Genomic DNA, 18,755 nt, shown 5'->3' with positions numbered 1-18,755 from the left:
ACTACGCAAAATGTAGAAACCTTTTGAAATAATTATATTTAAGTAAATAAAAACATAATGAAGGGTGTCCCAAAAGTAATAATTCAACAAAAAAAAAAGTTATTTATTTAATATAGATTAAAACAAATAGTGTTATCGCATTTTTAAAAATATTTAAGTTTGCTTGAAAGAAACGAAATAAAAAAATAACAGGGTTTTTATCTAAGTGTCATTCAGTTAAACACTTTGCTCTGATTTTGTTACAATTTTTGCATTAGCCATAGCTCTAAAAAAGTTAAACCATTGCTTTGCAATATGAGCGTTCATTCAAGGTTTTGATTTATAGTCTTAGTGTCAAACGAGCATGACAATGCATAGTACAGAAAAATTATGACAATACCTTTCACTATTGAAATGCCAAAAATAATAACAATGTCTTACATGAATCGAACTTAAGTTACACTATCGCTCTATAAAAAAAAACAAATTTATATATTAATAGGTTACAACTTATAACGGAAAACGTTTTTCTCCGATTTTTTTTGCCCACCCGGTAAGTTCTTTAAATATTATGTTTATAAAATGGAGCAGGTGGGACCAACATTGTGTGTTACACGTAATACCACAGCATGTTAATTTAATACATAATATCAACAGCATCCCTAAATTATGCCAAAATTGTAACATATTGCATACTTTTTTGGGCTATTTTTTTAATATGACTTAATATGAATTTACTTAGCATAAAATTAGTCTGAAAACTTACATTTACTGCCTTCCTGCATTTTGAATTTTCTCAAAAGCAAATTTTTTTAAAAAAATCAACTCCACTTTTTACAACAAACGTTACAAAATTATTGTTGACGTGTGCATGGTAACAAGACGACTTAAATCGCTTTGTTTTGTGGAGGGTCATTTCCTATTTAATTAGTTTGTCCTAAGGAAAACGTTGATTTTGGGGTCCTGTCGCATACTTACTGACACGTGGCCTTGGTGATCTTGCTGCCGTCGGTGCAGTGAAAGAATTTGCCGTTGAACAGTTGCACGGCGATAACGGCGAATATGAATTGGAACAATATATACACAATGAGAATGTTTATCACGTTCTTCAGCGAGTTCACTAAACAGTCGAACACCGCCTTCAGTTTCGGCACCCGTTTGATGGTCTTCAGCGGCCGCAGCACCCGCAGCACTCGCAGCGACTTGATCGTCGACAGGTTCGCGCCGGCGGCTCCGCCTCCGCCCCTGCAACACGACGTTCAGAGAGCGTTGTCGTCCCTGCGGGCCGTCGCACTTACATAAAATCGAAACCCATGGAAACGAGGGCGCAAACGACGACCACGGCGTCCATGATGTTCCAGAATTCGCGCAGGTACGAGCCGGGGTGCATGATGACGCCCAGATCGATGACCTTGAGGAACATCTCGACGGCGAAGACGCCGGTGAACGCGTAGTCGAACTTGTCGAGGATGTTGTTGCGGAACGACTTCTCGTCGACCGGGTCCTCCGCCGCGAGCGCCGCCGAACTCATGCAGATCACCACCATGATGAAGAAGTCGAAGTAGCGCAAGTTGACCACCCAGTGGGCGCCGCGACGGATTGGATTCGTCGACGACAGTATAAACATGCTCGAGTAAGGTAGCATGGGCTTCGGACCAACGATCTCCTCTTCCTCGTCGTCGGGCGGTTTCTCGTCCTTTTTCTTCCGGCCGCGACCGCTAGGCGGACTGGGCGAACTCACCTCTACCCGGGGATTGCTGCCCTCCATCTGCAACGCCTCCATCTCCTTCTCCAACTCGAGCGCTTGCTTTTCCTAATCGTCGTAGAAGTGAGTCAGGGAGGAGTTTACCGCAATGTGGCTCACCTTGTTTTCTTCGGCTTGTTCCTCTTCGGCCGCGGTCAGCTCTTGCGCGTTCGCCAGATTGTCGACGGCGATGGCGAGAAACACGTTCAGCAGCGTGTAGTTTCCGAACAGCATAAGGATGATAAAGTACAAGGAATACACCATTCCGACGCTGGGTCCGCCCAGCGCGTTAATCCCGTTATACATGACCTCGTTCCAGTCCTCTCCGGTGAGGATCTGTAACGATAACGTCAGAGGGTGGCGTGCGCGGAGAGTGAGGTTTACCTGGAAAACGGTGAGCAGTGCGATGGGGAACGTGTTAAAGTTGGCGGGCGGAGTGCCGTCGTCGAAATTGAACTGGCCGCCGAAGAGCTGCATACCGAGCAACGCGAAGATGAGGATGAATAGGAAGAGGAGAAACAGGAGCGAGATGATGGAGCGCATCGAGTTGAGCAGCGAAATTACGAGGTTGCGCAGCGAGGACCAGTACTTGGTGACTTTAAATATGCGGAGGAGGCGGAGCGCCCTGAGCACCGACAATCCGAAAGATCCGCCCTTCACCCCCGACCAGATCACCTCGAATATCGAACCTGAGATGACGACGCAATCGAATCGATTGAAGGCCGACTCGAAGTAGATGCGAGGCCCGAGGGCGTACATTTTGATGAACATCTCCGACATAAAGAGGCCGAGGAATACGTACTCGGCGTAATCTGCAACATGGCGTTTATACGGCAGTCGACGGGGAAGCTACACCGCGCGTAAATCTCTTAAACTAGCACCCAATTCAATCAATTTGCTCAAATTTATTCGGATTTAAAGAAATATTTTCAAATTTAGTGAATAATACGAAGACATCGATATATTTTCTTGTAGAAACATATTTAAGTAGTAAGGGTATGTGGTAGATAAGATAAATGAAAACAATTTAATACTCTTTGATAAAAACTAAACCGTATTTTTAAGTTTTAACTAATACTCAGATTATTACTATATTTTATTAATGGCGGCAAGATTACACATTGGAAATCGTAAAGTACTGTTGAGAGATGCCCAAAAACCTAGATATTAAAAAAAAAACAAATAAATAAAAAAACAAATTATTTCTTTTACTACTTTTAAAATTTTAATTTTTAAATTCTAAATAAAACTTTCTGATTTAATATTGTTATCGAGGAAATATAGAATGGATCGTCAAGATCAAATGACTAACTTTTAACTTACAATCAGTGTTTCGTGGCTTTTTGTGTGCTGACTGTATTGCAACGACAATAACTCGTAATAATCGTCTATCTTCATTTTCCAAAAAAAAAAAAAATACCAAGAGACCATTAACAAGGACATGATTATGTATTATCTCCAAAAATCCCTGAAATCAAGTTTTAATGGGGATATGTAAAAACAGCTTGAGCAGAAATAACAATTTGGAGAATTTAATCTTGAATTGGTTTTCCTGCGTATATTCATTCTGTTGCCTTCTTCATAGTGTAACTGGAACTGGCTCGCATTTTAGTCTGTGCCTGCTGATATATTGTTCGAGGGGGGCGAAAAATATGAGAATATATAGAAATCTATAAGCAACCTAATAATCTTAACCACGGCTCAGGTCTTTACCTATTTGCCCCTCATTTAACTCCGCCCTCCTTAAACAATATATAGAGGAGAATTCAGGAGTTTTGTAAAAAGTATTACAGTGGCCTGTGAAAGTTACTTTGAAAATTAATCTTGTATTACTTTTTGGGGCATTCGACTCGATATATGAAAGGAAAATTATGACCTTAGACATTTTAATATTGTGAACAACCCTACGGCGATCTCGTAGACATATCGTTTTACTGTGTATATATATTTTTCTTTAAGTTCTAAAAAATATTCTTCTTTCTTGCAGATAACATGTAAATGTAAATTTAACTGCAAGTCGTTAAACTTAGAACAGAGATTGATACTTTTTGAAAAATAGTGAAGTCTGTGGAACCTTCGTGATAGTCACCGTCAATGTCAGTATATAACCTTCCAGACGGAGAGGGTAATGTTGTAGTTGTATGTAAATCTACTTTTATAAATCCGATACGAAAGACAAAAAGCGGGAAAGTCGTTTATAAGGACATGAGAACTTGTAACAGCCACTGGAAAATTTACGCAGACTGATAGGCAGCTTGTTAGAGAGCATATAAATAGTATACCCCGAGAAGAATCTCATTATTCGCGCGCAAAAATATGCAAAAGAATATTTAACTCCAGATTTAAATGTGAACCGCCTTCATAAAGCGTTTTTGCAGAAATATCCATTCAGTTTGGTAACCCACAAGTTTTACAAAAAAGTGTTGAAAGAGGACTTTCGAAATGTGTCATTTAGAGAACCTCGAAGTGACACAGTCGTAAATGTGACTCGTTACATTGCGAAATAAAAGCGCAGGATGCAAGAAGTCGGACAGCAAAGTTGGAGCTGGAGGTGCACCATAGAAAGACAGAAGCAGCCTGTATGCTCGTGAAAAGAGATGTCGCATTTAGAACAAATCATGTTCGTACCGACTTTGACCAACTCTGACGTGTATGCATGAAGGAGTGGCAGGACGTGGCGGTAACGAAATTGGGTCTTGTTTATTACGCATCCTTAATATGGGCATTACAGAAAAAACGAATGTTGTTGTTTGGAGCCATGACTGTATTGCTCAAAATAAAAACAGAATGATTGTTTTTATTTATATGTTTTTAGTGAGTTCTGGACTCTTTGACACAATTGAACTTGTCAGTGGTCATAGCTTCCTTCAGTGCGACAGGAATTTTGCATTGATCGAGAAAACAAAGCTCAAGTGCGTTCCGATGGTACCTGAGGACTTACACAATGTAATACTGTCAAGCACACACTGCGATTTGCGATAGTAGATATGACACGATGTACAAGCGACAGCTGACAAGATAGTAAATCTCCAACATGTCAATATTAGCAAAGTCGTTCGAATGAAAGTTGACTCCCAAAGACCTGGCTTTTTGTTTACTGCTGAATCTTTTTCTGAAGTAGCATGATGGAAGGCCACATCGATACTTAAGAAGGGAAAAAACATAGAGCATATTAGAAATATCTCAGTTAGGCTGCTACCAGACATGAATAAGATCGGTGACAACAAGAAAACTAACCTAATATCAATGATTCCTTATCTAAAAGACCATAAGCACCCAGAATTTTATGAGTTGCCACTTAGCCCGTTTCGCATTTTCCTTAAATATTTTTAAAAAATTTTGTTTTTTTGTGTCGCAAGTTATTTACCCGTAAGCCAAATAATATGTTAGTTTATTTTTTGAAAATAAAATGTTTTTTATTTTGGTAATAAAACGATTTTTTTTTTTTAATATCCCCTTTTAATAATTTTCACACTTAACTCCTTTGCTACGTCTACTCTTCAATTATGAACTTAGAATGTTAGAATTTAGAGTTTTATAATTAATGGGTGCTAATTTAAATAGATTTACCGACGGTGCTGCGGGTCGGTTCGCTCACATAAAAAATCGTCGAGCCACTGCGGCTGGCCGTGGTACTCGACCGCCACGCAGAACGTATTGAAGAAGACGAGCACGATCACGGTCCAGTAGAACCACTGGCTCTTCACCATGTGTCGTATGCTGAATCGGAAGCGCTTCTCCGCGCGCCAAAAGCGAGCGCATCCGCCCTGGCCTTTGGCGCGCGATTTCATGTAACCGGATCGGCCGAAACCTGCTAACAAGACTTGCCACTTCAACATTGGAGATGGGTTTCGCGTGGGATCGCGTCCGTCCGCCGCACTAAAATCTATAGATTCGCAAAAAAACACTATCGCTACGAGATATACGGCGGACGTTAACGTTCGGAATGAGTCGTCGTAGAAGTGGGAGAAGGATTCTACTCGGGAACGTTCGTTCTATTCTATGTCTATTCGACGGTCAAGCGCAAATGAAACACTATGTCATCGGCCAATACGTTAGAAGGAAAGAACGCCTCTCTTAAAATTAGAGCATTTTTTGGTACTTATTTTGTGCCAGTTTGTACCACAAAAAAAAGTACCTTACGCACCATCAGCGCCACTCTACAAGGTTAAAGAAAAACCAAAAGATAGACGAATAAATCTGAAATTGCACCAATGTCCACTACTGCTAGTTCTGGTATTCAACATAATCTATATATGACCAAGAAATAAATCAGTGGCAAATTTTGACTAAAAATTGTTAGTAATATATCACCAAAAGTACATTGAAATGTTTTAACGTTTATTTTAAGCAACTGAGAAACAAAACCAACATTGGGAAACTTTCTCGAAACGGATGGAAAGTGATATCTACGGACAAATTTGGCACTGTCTTGGAACTCAAAGAAAACAGATCAACCAGTTAGTTGAAACAAACCATATAGTAAGAGAAACTTTGGTTAATTATTTGTCAGAATTATGCAAATCAGAAGAAATTGAGGTTGAACGAAACACACCTGTGACAAACGACAACGTACAGATAGAGACATCCGATATAAATACAGCTTTCAGAAAGCTAAAGAACAGGAAGAGCTTACGTCAAGATGACATTTCAAACGAACTACTTAAATAGGTCGGTCAATGCATCACACACCAGTTAAAATCCCTAATTCAAAAAATTCTGTACTGTATACTGCACTATACTGATGCTTAAAAGAGGAAATAAAAACTGCATTCAAACTACAGAGGCATAAATCTCTTAAGTACCATATTGAACTTTATAACAAAATTAACGACTTAACATCCTTAGCAGACGAACAATAGGGATTTAGATCATGCAGACGCCGTTTTTGAATAGAACAAACCTCTACAATAACCAAATCCCACACAACCTCATCAAAACCATAGAAAACATATATGAAGCGAATCAAATTCGAGCAAAAATTAACGGGGTTCTGTCCGAACATGACTCCCTGAGTTCCCTTCCTATCAACATAATTATGGACTAAATAATTAGATGTGTACGCTTACTAAAGGGACACGGAATGGGCGATCAGGAAATTAATATTCTGTGTTATGCCGACGACGCTGTATTAGTTGCCGAAGATGAAGACGATTTCCAGCGTCTAATACACCGATTTAACTGCCCCAATATGATAATGATAATATCAACCCAGAAAACTAAACGTATGACGACATCAAAAGTTCCATTGACTTGCAAACTGGAAGTTGAAGGAAATGTTATCCAGCAGGAAATAAAATGTAAGTATTTAGGCATAGAAATATCAGGATATCGTGATATTGAGGCGGAGGAGAGAGAACGAGCAACAAAGGCAACGAGAATAGCAGGATGCCTCAATGACACGATATGGCGAAATAAAAATATCAAAGTGGAAACTAAATTTATAGGGCAACTGTGAGAGCAATTATGACACACTGCAGAAAGTCGACCTGATACAGCAAAATCCAAACAGCTACTAGAGACAATCGAAATGAGGGTATTTCGCAGAATAGCTGGAAAAACACTGTTAGACAGAGAGGGAAATGGCAGCATAAGAAGGACGTGGGAGGTGGAAAATGTGAATGAGTGGTACATTTTAGAAAGAAAGAATGGAACCAACACATCAGCAGAAGGGTAGTAAGAATTGCACGCGACAAATCACCGCTAGGTTGCAGAAGTGTAGAATGTTCTCGAAAACGTTGGTGCGACAACTTGGCACTCTAACTGGCCGAGACAACCAAGGAGTCGGCGACTCCCCCAATATGAGGATGGAAGAAGAATAAACTAACACCATAAAAGGAAGGAAGAGAGACGCTTAGGATAACGATGATTGATTGATGATGACGAAGACAGACATGGCGTCACAAGAAGAAGAACACTACATCAGGGACTTGGTTACATTGTTAAAAAAGTGCTAAGTTGCTTATTTAACGCGTTTGATCTTGACTAGCTTTCATAGAGATCGCTTTATTTAATTCATTATTTTAATAACCTCGTTAATAGAAGAACACTGGTGCATATATATTAACCAAACGCCAATACACTTTGTAAAAAGTAACACCTTCAAAATTCTTGTTATAAAAAACTTGTCTGTTAATCGGTAAACATTTTGGTTATGCCATTTTTTATTCGATTTGTTGTTTACGAAATTAATAAATTAATAAACAAATGATTTCGTATAAATTAAAATCTTTTTACTCTTGCCTTTGGTATATTGCGAATCCATCAGCGTGGTGCGATTGCGTGGTGTTATTTCGACTGCTACAATTTACTATACTAATAAATACTGGGGTACGTTTAATTCTAAACGTCAGTACAATTTTTTTATGGTACGAAATCGGCCCAAAATGTCGCTCTGCCAGCTTAAGGGAGGCGGGCATTTCGGTTGCGAATCATACGAAGCGCTCTACTTGAGATGCATTTACCCATACAGCTAAATAGAAGCGTTTCACGAGTCCATTTTACTTTTTACAATCAAACGTAAAACGGACAAAAACGGGAAAAGAAAACGGAACGTGTCTAAGTCATCATCTGTCACTTTATGAATTTTTATTTTTTTACACAATTTTTCCAATGGGCTGCGTACCTTTAAGCTTTTTGTTTGATTCTGTAAGAAACACTGGGAATTAAAAATCAGTATCAGTATACAAGACAAACGGTCGTGGGAAATTCGACACGCCTTAAAATAGGGCCGGTGAGGATTTTCGTCCCCTACTAATCCCCTACCCCAAGGCGGTCGAACTTAGTGGGCGGGGAGAATGAAAAACATCAATTTACACCTGCCATAGACGACGTGCAACCGGTGCGCGGGGGAGGGGACTCTCCCTCCCCCCTCCCACTGGTTGTAGTGAAAACGACGAGGGAGGAGTAAAATGGCTCGACACGGGCGAAAATTCGATCCTTACCATCATCGGCGATGTCCTCCTCTTCCTGTTCTTCCTCCGTGTCGGTGCTTTTACTCTTGCCGATCTTCTTCAGCTTGTTCTTCTTCGCCGCCCTTCGACGCGCCTCCATGATGTGCATCTTCTCCTCTTCCGTCGTACGCTCCTCCGCCAATATGACCTCCTCTGCGGGAAGGGCAACAAAATTCAACCACGGAACACCCCGTTAGGTTAAGCCACAGAACATAAACGAGGCTCCGTACCTCAACGCTCGCTCTTGTTTATGCACAGTGGCTAAGCGAAGCCAACTATACTACGGCCGCCACCTTTCGGCCGGCGTCGCAAAGCTTCGGCATACGCGTCAGCGCCATCTAGCTTACCCGCTTTGCAAATCCACTGCACGTATCCGTTCAGCTCGCGTTCTAGCTGGGCAGCCCGTCTCAGCTTCAAGAACTCTTGCCGATTCTCGACCTTCTCCCTTTCCTTGGCGAACTCGCTACATTGTACAGGGAGGAAAGGGAACATTTAGCGATTATACGGGGTCGATTCGAAACTACGATTAAAGCTGCGTCGATCATTTATTCGCGTTAATGAAAATCGGAAGGTGATCATTTTAGCTTCTACGGTAACTGAGTCGCGTTTGATTTAAAGCAGCGCTTCTCCTAGCCTTGGGAACGGTTCAACGGTCGTCAAATATTACTACAGTCGGTAGTAGTTACACCTAACTTTTGAGTCCCTCGTTCTAGAGAGGAGATCTTGAAAAAAAATCACAGATTTCTACCTAACCAAAGATCGTACAGATCGTACTGATTGCCAAACTTCAAAATTTTCGAATACCATTTTGCATTATTCTTTGTTTCCATCGTTTCTTCACTTGGTTATATCAAAATTAGAGCCAGAAGTAAATTTGGACGCCATTTTGACGTTACATTTCATCACGCGTCGACCGACAAACCGTCCCCCGCGTCTACACCCACCACCCGCGCACACCCTCTAGCGCAACTCTATCGGTGTAAATTGAGACCTGCTTCGGTGATCCAGAGGAGGTACCGTCCGAAGCTCTCGTTGAATCGATTTTTCGTTCGCGTGCGGTAAAAGTTCGCCCTACGTTCGACGCGTAACCGTTCGTTCGAGAACTCTCTGCGGACAGAGACGTGGTCTGATCGAACGCACCCACATACCCAACACCATCACCACCACCGCCACCACCACCACCATCAAACCGAAACCGCTTACCCGCTCAACACGCCGAGGACCAAGTTCAGCATGAAGAATGACCCCAGCACGATCAGAGGCACGAAGTACATCCAGTTGTAGTAGCTGCCCACGGCATCATTCATCTGCAACGCGAAGAGAAATACGTCAAGTCCCCTCCTTTTCGAACAGGAGCGAGTCTTCCCACCCAATACAATATAGCGGTCCAGCCTTCCATAGTGATGCACTGGAATACGGTGAGCATCGCGAAGCCGATGTTGTCAAACGAGGTGATGCCGTTGTTGGGTCCCTGCCACCGTTCGAGGCATACCGAATTGCCGTCCCTACACCAGTTGCTGCCCTGCGACTTCGCCTCCGTCTCGTTGTCCGTGTTGCACGGCACTTCTTCGCCGTCCTCCTTAACGATCTCCTCTGCGAGAGCACAACCAAACAAAAACGGTCACTCACTATTCTTCACTGTTCCTAAGCACCTATAGGCTGCCTTGTATGATTCCAATACAATTAACGGAAACGCCATTTATGAGGTGATAGAGTATTTTGAACTGTCAGTAGCATATTTAAATTAAATTCTAATTTTGCCAGGTTTGTTCTTACAAACTTTAAGTATACTATTTACAAACCTTCTGGATTCTTCCTAAGTCGGTTGATGCTGAGTTGAACTTGCTAACGTTTGGCCAATCATCCTGTTGGCTTCTTCAGAGCTTAAATGAAACTGACTCGCGGTCGCGGCTAAGATTGTTAGCTTCCTTATATATTTGTATTTTAGTTTAATTTTAGTTTTATCTAATAATTTTATGTCCGCTTTCGTAATTGTGTTCGGCAACTGCTGATGAGTTTATTTGTCTTAGTCTTAAGGCTCTTTCATGTTCTTTGAACCTAGTTGATATTTTTCGTCGTCTTTGCCGCATATGCATGGAATGCCGTAAACTCCTGGCATCTCAATTGGAAATTTGTCTTTGACGAATCGATGAGAGATTTTTGGACAGGTGGTAAATCTGGTTTTGATGTTATATTTCTTTAGAACTTTTTATATGTGGTCAATGATGTTTTGAATGTAAGGGAAGACAATAGAGGCAAGTATAGAATTGCCCTCGGCCTCATTGCTTCTGGAAGGCTGTGGTGAAGCATATTTTGTGAAGGTGTTTTAATTGTGGGTTCAGTGACTTGGGGTAAGATAGTTTTACGACTCTATAAGCAAGAGAGTTGATAACCGATGATTTTTGGGCCGAATGGCGACGTGACAATGCATTGCGGTATAGGTCTGTGTGCGTAGGATCTAATAATGGGAGGTTATTTTAATAGTAGATATTCTTGTCAATAAAACCGTAGACCTAACGCACACAGACCGATACCTTAATGCATTGTCACATGACCACCCGAATCAAAAATCATCGGTTATCAATTCTCTTGTTTATAGAGCCGTAAATCTATCTCAGTCCACATTAAAGATATCGCATTGCAATGAGGCCGCAAGCAATCCCACACTTGCCACTGCTGTCCTTTTTTACATTCGAAACATCGCTGACCATGTATCAAAAGTTAAAAAAAAAATAAAAATTTAGGTCCGCCCTCCTCAAACAGTTACATAGTAAAATACGATCCACTTTAAGTTAAGCATGATTGACGAAACATTCGCAAGTTCGACTCAACAACAGGAGGAATCAAGAAGTTTTGTAAAAAGTATTACAGTAGCCTGTGAAAGTTTCTTTGAAAAATTAAGTATACCTTCTCGAATACAATATACGGAACGGGATTTACCTGTAGAAAAGTTCCACTTACCTATGTCGTAGAGGCTGTAACACGTCCTGTGTAGTGCCCCGGAGTAAAACTCCAGGCCGATGATGGCGAATATGACGATGGCGAAGAGGACCAGCAGTCCGATCTGCAACAGCGGGGCCATCGCCTTGATGATGGATTTGAGAACCACCTGCAGACCTATACGGCGCGATGGTTAGAAGTTGCTGGACGGACGGGGAGATTCTTTTTCCGAGTTCGACGATTTTCTTTCCGTTTCGAATAGTATTTTAAAACTAAACGAGAAAATGTGGAAAACCTTCCCCGGAAAAAGAATCTTAAATAAGACTCGATCAAGATTAATGCCGTTTTTACATTAAGTCAGGGGCGTGCGGGTCGTGGACCTCAATTAAATCGTTTTGTCTGAGACGCCTTATATCCGAGCAAAGAGGCACTCCCCTTTTGGGGTATACGTCTCCCGCCGCACGCCACTGATTAAAACTCCGTATTAAATAACTCGATACTTCAATGACTAACAAAAGTGAACGTAGCCAACGAGATACGAAGAGAATTGCTACAAGAAATAAGCGTTTAAGAAATGTCCGGAGTGCTCTTATATAACGACGGCGTCACTACAAGACCCTACTCCGTCCAGAGAGCTATACAACGTGAGGCATGCGTATCTCTTGTAAAACGTTTTAATTTTAACGCAAGTGTCTCATCGATTAACAAAATTTTGAGGCTATTTTCGGCGCAAATAAAGACATAACCGCGTGGCAGAAAGCCGACGATAAATTTTAGATATCCGTTTGATGTGCGCCGAGATAAACCACTAAGTCGATTTTTTTTACATCCTATTGTCACGAATACACCCCTCCTGCACTCCCTAAAAGCGTGTCGCTACCAGAAATAAAAGAAACGGAAAATCCAAATTTTATTAGATAATTTTGAATTTTTTAGTTAACTTGACCGACCCAAGATCATCGAAGCGATGTAGCGACTAAAAGTTAATTGAATCTACTGATCAAGAAAGGATATCGTCACTTTCTTTTACAAAAATCTTGTGTCAACATTGTGATATTTTTTTATGAATGACCCCCTTCAGTGTTAGTGTGGTGAAAGCGGTCTACGCTAACCAAACGTCTACCCATCTACTTACTAGGGATGCCAGAGACTAGCTTCAAAGGTCTAAGTACTCGGATAGCTCGTAACGTGCGCAGGTCCACTGCTATGAAATCTTGCGGGAACAACGTGAGAAACCTGCAAAATACTAGCCATTCTACCGAAAATAAGGAAAAAATCAACAGGACTAAGTATCGCTATAGTTTATCGCTAAACGGCCTATGAGGTTTCGGTCCTAAAAATCTGGCTTCGTCGCCGCGAAATCTAAAATATGTGCTACGGCTACGAGCAATGACCTTACGTTCGAAGAACACCCGAAACGTAGTAGAATTTTCCCCAAAACACCCACAAATCATTTAATTCAGTTATTATTGTCATAAAATTCTAACGAAAACAGAGTTTTATACATCACATCACAGAAAGCATCAAATTGAAATTTATTAATATCACGAAAATGTCCGAAATGTCTCGCAGCCTTAACCCTTTGCGCTCGTATTATTTTATCTACTTATCTGTCTACTCGGACTTTTTTATATTGTTTTTCTTAAATTAAAAAAGAAATCGCTTTATAAAAACCATGGTATTTAAAAAAATATATAATTATTATTATCTTAATCACTACCATTATTATTAAATAAATTCATACACAATATAAAAATATTACATTCTATAATGTTGTAATGTATGGTACCGTTCGAAGCAGTCACCAATGTGTAAGGGTGCAAGTGTCACAAACATGCCTAGTTTCCCGCCTGCTGCCTTGTACTTTACCTTTAGCCGCTCTTCTGTATCTACAGATCATGGTCTGCTCGAAATTTTGGACCCTTGCCGAAAGTTTTTTGTGATCTAGTCAACCAATTAAAGAACAAACTTTAGATGTGTCATTGGTTTTATGTTTTGGCCCTATTGTGAAATTTTATACAATAAACATTTCGAGTCCCCAGAAAAATAACTTTCGCAACCATTCGAAACTTCCCATAAATTTACTGTAATTGGCCGCTGCATTTGACTTATTTACAACTTGAAAGTTACCTTCACGTACTCTTCTGTTGATAGGTTGTGTTCTTAAAATATGCCAATAACATCAGATTACCTGATCTGTATGAAAATGTGTAATCTTCCATAAATGTTGGTTTTTTGATAATATTAGATATAAACTTGCGTCCGATTTGAATAGTACCCGTCAAATGAACATTTAATTTTAACAATTCTTCTGCAAGTGGCAAGCTCGTATAGGATCTATCGGTATAAAAATGATATCCTCTTTATCCTGGGTTATTGTCTAATAATTTTTGACACAGATGTAACACCATCCTTGTGCTCACAGGTAAATCAGGTATGACTAAACCTTCCGAGGTCAAGCTTCCTACATAAATTCGTATCCCCCATTTCGTAGGCTTGTTAGGATTGTAAGATAAAAAATAATTTTACCCTTAAACCCAACAACAGATACGTCTACCGAGATATCTCTTGAAATTTGTAAAAATCGTTCTCCTCTAAATATGCTACTAAAAAAAGGTATCTTTGCGTTAGAATGTTGTGACCAAAACTCTTGGAAATTAGATAAGACTATCGTACCCAGATTGGGACAACTCCAATAAATGCGGTAAACTCTTCTACTGTGGTATCTACCCACGTTTTGCTATTTTATGTCTAGCGTAGTTGTATTTGTTTGTTCCACTATTTTTATTATTAGTTCATCGGTAAAAAATAGCTCGAAAAAATCTATGGAATTTGTGGTCCTACCAGTTTATCCACAGAAGTAAATAGAATCCTGTCTGGTACCTGATCGTGGCATGCGACGTCCTGCCATGGACCAAAATTACCAGGTGGTGTTATATTCTCGTTTTTTTTTCACTGCCGGTAGAACTTGATGGTAAAGGTACGGTTCTCTGTCTTTTTGTAACTATAATATCACTACAACTAATAGAGTCACTAATATTATTACTATCCAATCTATCATTTTCAGGGGCATCAATATAATATTTTTTTTTAAATGTAAACCGAAAAAGTACACCGAACCTTACCCAAATCGTGTTAGTTATAAAACTGAGTAATATTCAAAATGCAAAAATGGTGCACTTGTGAACTAAAGAGGTTGAAATATATACACCAACAGATATAAAATAAACAACTTAAGATGGCGTGTATAAAATAAATATCGTGCGATCTTTTATTTCTACGTAACCTGTCCTGAACGAAGGTTCGAGAAAGCAATTTAGAAATATTAGAAATGAGCTTAGGGGATGACAGACGGGCAAACCTGCTGTAATGATAAGACATGGTGTGCCAATACGGCGGCATACGAGTGCAAAGGGTTAATTAACTAATTAATTATTTTATTAAAGAACAGTGAGTTTTACACATGTCAGAGAACATATCGTTGTCTACTCTATACAACAATAAGCGTCAAAATAAAATTAATTAAGAGAAGGGAGCTTTCACGTTTTTGGGAAACAATATTGCCACGCACTCCACGTAACAACAATATTAAACATTCACAAAGGTTTTAGATCAGTTATTAATTATTTATGTATTAAAAAATTATAATAAAAATAACAGCACAGAACAAAGAGAAAATTTTGAGGACGCACAGTGGGCCAGGAAAAAATAAAGTTTACTCCCTGACCCACCGTGGGACGGTGTCCTTCGGACGTAACGTCATTGACTACGAGACTGTCCTAAAAATCTAAACAACGTCACTGTGAACGACTCCTAAAAACAATGTCTATGAAAAAAAAAAAAAAGAAACAACTCGTCGACACTACGCAACAACAAAACCGACACCCATACTGCGAGGAACCAACCAAAAAGCTAAGAAAGTAACGGCTATGAGTCGTGGAGGCGGAGAAAGAGGAACGGGAGGAGGAAGAGGAGGTTAAACCTAACCAAGGTTTCAGCGCGGTCGGATAACTTATCTAACCGTGCCGAAAACCGAAACGTCGCACTTATATCCGGCGACGGTTCTTACTTGGTATTCTCGAAACCAACTTGAGGGGCCTCAACACGCGAAAAGAGCGTAGCATCCTCAGATCGACGTCGACGTTTGCTTCGGCGAATACGGTCATCGACCTACATTCCGAAAGTTTTGCGATACATAAAACAAAGCAAAAAACGATCGGGTAGAACTTAAACGAATAACGTCCCTTTGCGGCCTGACAACCTGTATGTATATATAAAAATGTCACGTCACTCCGGCTGCAATTATTCCTCTCAGTGTACTATACCGTAGCATAGGACACCGTTGGTAAATCGGCAACGATTAAAATTACGATGTCGATTAAATTAGAAGAACAAAAGAACGGTCGAAGATTATTATCATTATTAATAGAGTTTTTAGAACACCGTATACTTAAATTTTACCTATAACCATTTGTTTTAATTTTCTTATACGAGGTGTGTTCAAAAAGGAAGGTGATTTTATCAAAAAGTATTTATTTGAGTTTCTCTTTATCACCTCAATCAAACCTCCTTCCTTTCATGGGTTTCTTGAGTTCTGAAAATGGGAAAAAGTCGCACGGGACCATATCAGGCGAATATAGTGGCTGAACCATGTTAGTTACACACAAGTGAGCAGGTGCATTATCGTGATGCAAAATCGGTGAATTGTTTTCACACAATTCCGGACGTTTTTTTTCCGTATCGTTTCTCGCAAATGGCGCATATTTTCAAGGTAATACTCTTTATTGACAGTACGACCTTGACATTTGATCGATCTGAGGTACTTTTTCCAATCTTCGCGATTGTAGGTTCTTCTTGGAACAGCTTGTACCACTTATTTTTTTTTCTCAAAGTAGATTCAGCATATGGCATATTTCAGGTGTTTAACGGCACTGTATTCGATTTTTTACACAAAATTTTATGCAAAATTGTTTGTTCCATTTTTTTTACAGCAGCACACAACCCTTCTGCTTCTCAAAAAAAAAAAATAAACGTGCAAACTCGCTGAAACTGGGAACACGTGTTAGGGACATGTGTGCCGACATAACAAAAAAAATATATGTAAAATCGAATGCACATAGCCTGACCAATTACACAAGACACCTTACTTTTTGAACACACCTGGTATGTCTCTTTTTAAATATTTTGTAAATTAATTTAATTTGTTCAAACTCCAGTATCGTAAGTTTGGTTTCATCGGTATTTAATTATAATTTATAATATACCCAACTTAAGTGGAGATTAGGGTCAATACTTATAGTTATATTCGATGTTTTCTTTCCTCCCGTTTCAGAAATGAAACGTCCTAGATAAAGTCTAAGAATATCAAGTTGTAGAACGTAGAAAATTATAAAACATTCAACGGATTTTTGGGTTTCTAGAAGAATAAAAGTGAGATTTTCATCACGTGTCACGCTTTGGTACATCGAGAGAAATATACCGTGATGTTGGAGACTCACCCGGTGAGGACCACGAAAAAATCCATGATGTTCCAGATGTTGCGCAGGTAGGAGCCGCGGTGCAGGACGAACCCCAGCGCCAGGATTTTGAGCGACGCTTCCACACAAAAAATGCCCAGGAAGTAGACCTCGGTTTTTTCCTGCGAGTGTAAAAGGTGACGTTTTTGAAACAAAGCCTTTGAGTTATTTGGTCGGTTCGGAGACAATTTTGGTTGTTTTCCCCTTGAATTACTTGAAACTTACTAATTTTTGTGCTAGCATGGTTTTATCCGCGCAAGGCAAATGTTCCTCCAAGGCCAAGACGACGCAGTTGGCTATGATTGTCAAAAGTACGGCGTACTCGAATGGAGTGAACCAGGCGGTTAAGGACATACTGTATTACTTTTATGAACGTTCGAAACAACTCAACAAAAAAATTTTTCATGCAAAATCAGCTCGTTTTCGAGGCACCCCGAGATCGATCGCCATCTTGAACGACTTCAATATCAATGTGAAGTGGCGAGTCCGACAAAGCCAACATGTACGTCGTTATTTAGCGACCCCTTTTGCCAGTTGTTGACCCATTTCCGCATGCTAATCGGGTAATTGGGTTAATATATCGCGTGGTCCCTTTTCCGTCTCGATCGACGATAAATCATTTTTACAAAAGGAATAATAGGAGAAAAATTAATAAATAACTAAATTAATTCAAAAATATACAGTATGCTACAAATTAAAAATTGGCATAAGTGAATGCAATGACATCGGGGATTAAACAGTACACGCGCTAATTACAATTTATTTTACGCCTAGCCCATTTCCAATGATTTCGGTACCGTTTATTATTTCTTTGTCGTAGATCATTGATATCTGTTATAGGTGTTTCATACACTAAAGACTTTACGTGCCCCAAAAAAACGGTCCAGCTGGTGTGCGAGGAGGCCAAGCTAGAGGTCCGCCCAGACTTATCCATCGATATTCAAATGCCGTCTTGCATTAACCACATGTTTTGTCTCCACTGTGAGGGGTTCTGTTCCAGCAAAGTTGGTAGTTCCTCTGGGAGAAGTTGCAAATACATTTCCCCATTGAGCGATTCGTTAAAAAAATTAGTTCCTTCTAATTCCTGCCCAGACATTTATAGAAAACCGGCGCTGATGTTTTCCTTCATGTGGGTTTTCAATGTTCCATTAATGGATATTTCGAAAATCTACGACTAAATGCATCCTCGTCAGTAAACAAAATTTGATTGTATAAAATTGCTATTTAATGAAGGCGTTCAACATAAACAGGAAATTCTGACACGCATTGTAACAGGCAAGAAAACTCTTCATAAAAATGAAAAAAACTATTGCCGGCTCCGGACCTATCACTAGTAAGAACAAAAATGGTGCAATGCTATGTATTTCCCGTGTTGCTTTATGGCTTATAAGGCTGGACGCTGAATATAAAAACCACAAGAACGTTGGAAGCTTTTGAAATGTGGACTTATAGACGCATGCTGATAGTCTAGTGGATGAGTCGAACTACAAACGAGGAAGTGTTAGGAAGAATGGGCAAAGAACCTGAAATGCTCTTTAACGCAAACGCAAATTAAAAAACGCAAACTTGAGTTCCTGGGACATATATCACGCGGTACAAGATATGAGCTGCCGAAACTCATTA

General features: G+C 40.0%; 1 protein-coding gene across 16 annotated transcripts in view; it reads right to left on the bottom strand.

The window, feature by feature from the left end:
* The window catches only part of LOC132702239 (voltage-dependent calcium channel type A subunit alpha-1), a 74,998-nt gene that overhangs the window by 31,752 nt on the left and 24,491 nt on the right, over positions 1-18,755 (bottom strand). For 8 of the 16 annotated variants that reach the window (XM_060670756.1, XM_060670765.1, XM_060670762.1 and 5 more), the window contains exons 3-15: positions 17,358-17,464; positions 17,115-17,254; positions 12,752-12,852; positions 11,638-11,793; positions 10,046-10,269; positions 9,880-9,983; positions 9,024-9,139; positions 8,668-8,829; positions 5,322-5,534; positions 2,108-2,535; positions 1,844-2,059; positions 1,278-1,792; positions 958-1,224 (exon numbers count right to left, since the gene is read on the bottom strand). In XM_060670756.1, the coding sequence (XP_060526739.1) occupies positions 958-1,224; positions 1,278-1,792; positions 1,844-2,059; positions 2,108-2,535; positions 5,322-5,534; positions 8,668-8,829; positions 9,024-9,139; positions 9,880-9,983; positions 10,046-10,269; positions 11,638-11,793; positions 12,752-12,852; positions 17,115-17,254; positions 17,358-17,464 (2,749 nt within the window). Of the gene's footprint in view, positions 1-957; positions 1,225-1,277; positions 1,793-1,843; positions 2,060-2,107; positions 2,536-5,321; positions 5,547-8,348; positions 8,370-8,667; positions 8,830-9,023; positions 9,140-9,879; positions 9,984-10,045; positions 10,270-11,637; positions 11,794-12,751; positions 12,853-17,114; positions 17,255-17,357; positions 17,465-18,755 lie in introns of all 16 variants that reach the window. The other 8 variants (XM_060670758.1, XM_060670760.1, XM_060670757.1 and 5 more) reach the window with 3 other exon arrangements.

The sequence above is a fragment of the Cylas formicarius genome, unplaced genomic scaffold (genome assembly GCF_029955315.1).
Source record: "Cylas formicarius isolate icCylForm1 unplaced genomic scaffold, icCylForm1.1 PGA_scaffold_5__7_contigs__length_24384050, whole genome shotgun sequence".
Taxonomy (NCBI): domain Eukaryota; kingdom Metazoa; phylum Arthropoda; class Insecta; order Coleoptera; family Brentidae; genus Cylas; species Cylas formicarius.
This window is presented reverse-complemented; position numbering and strand designations above follow the sequence as displayed.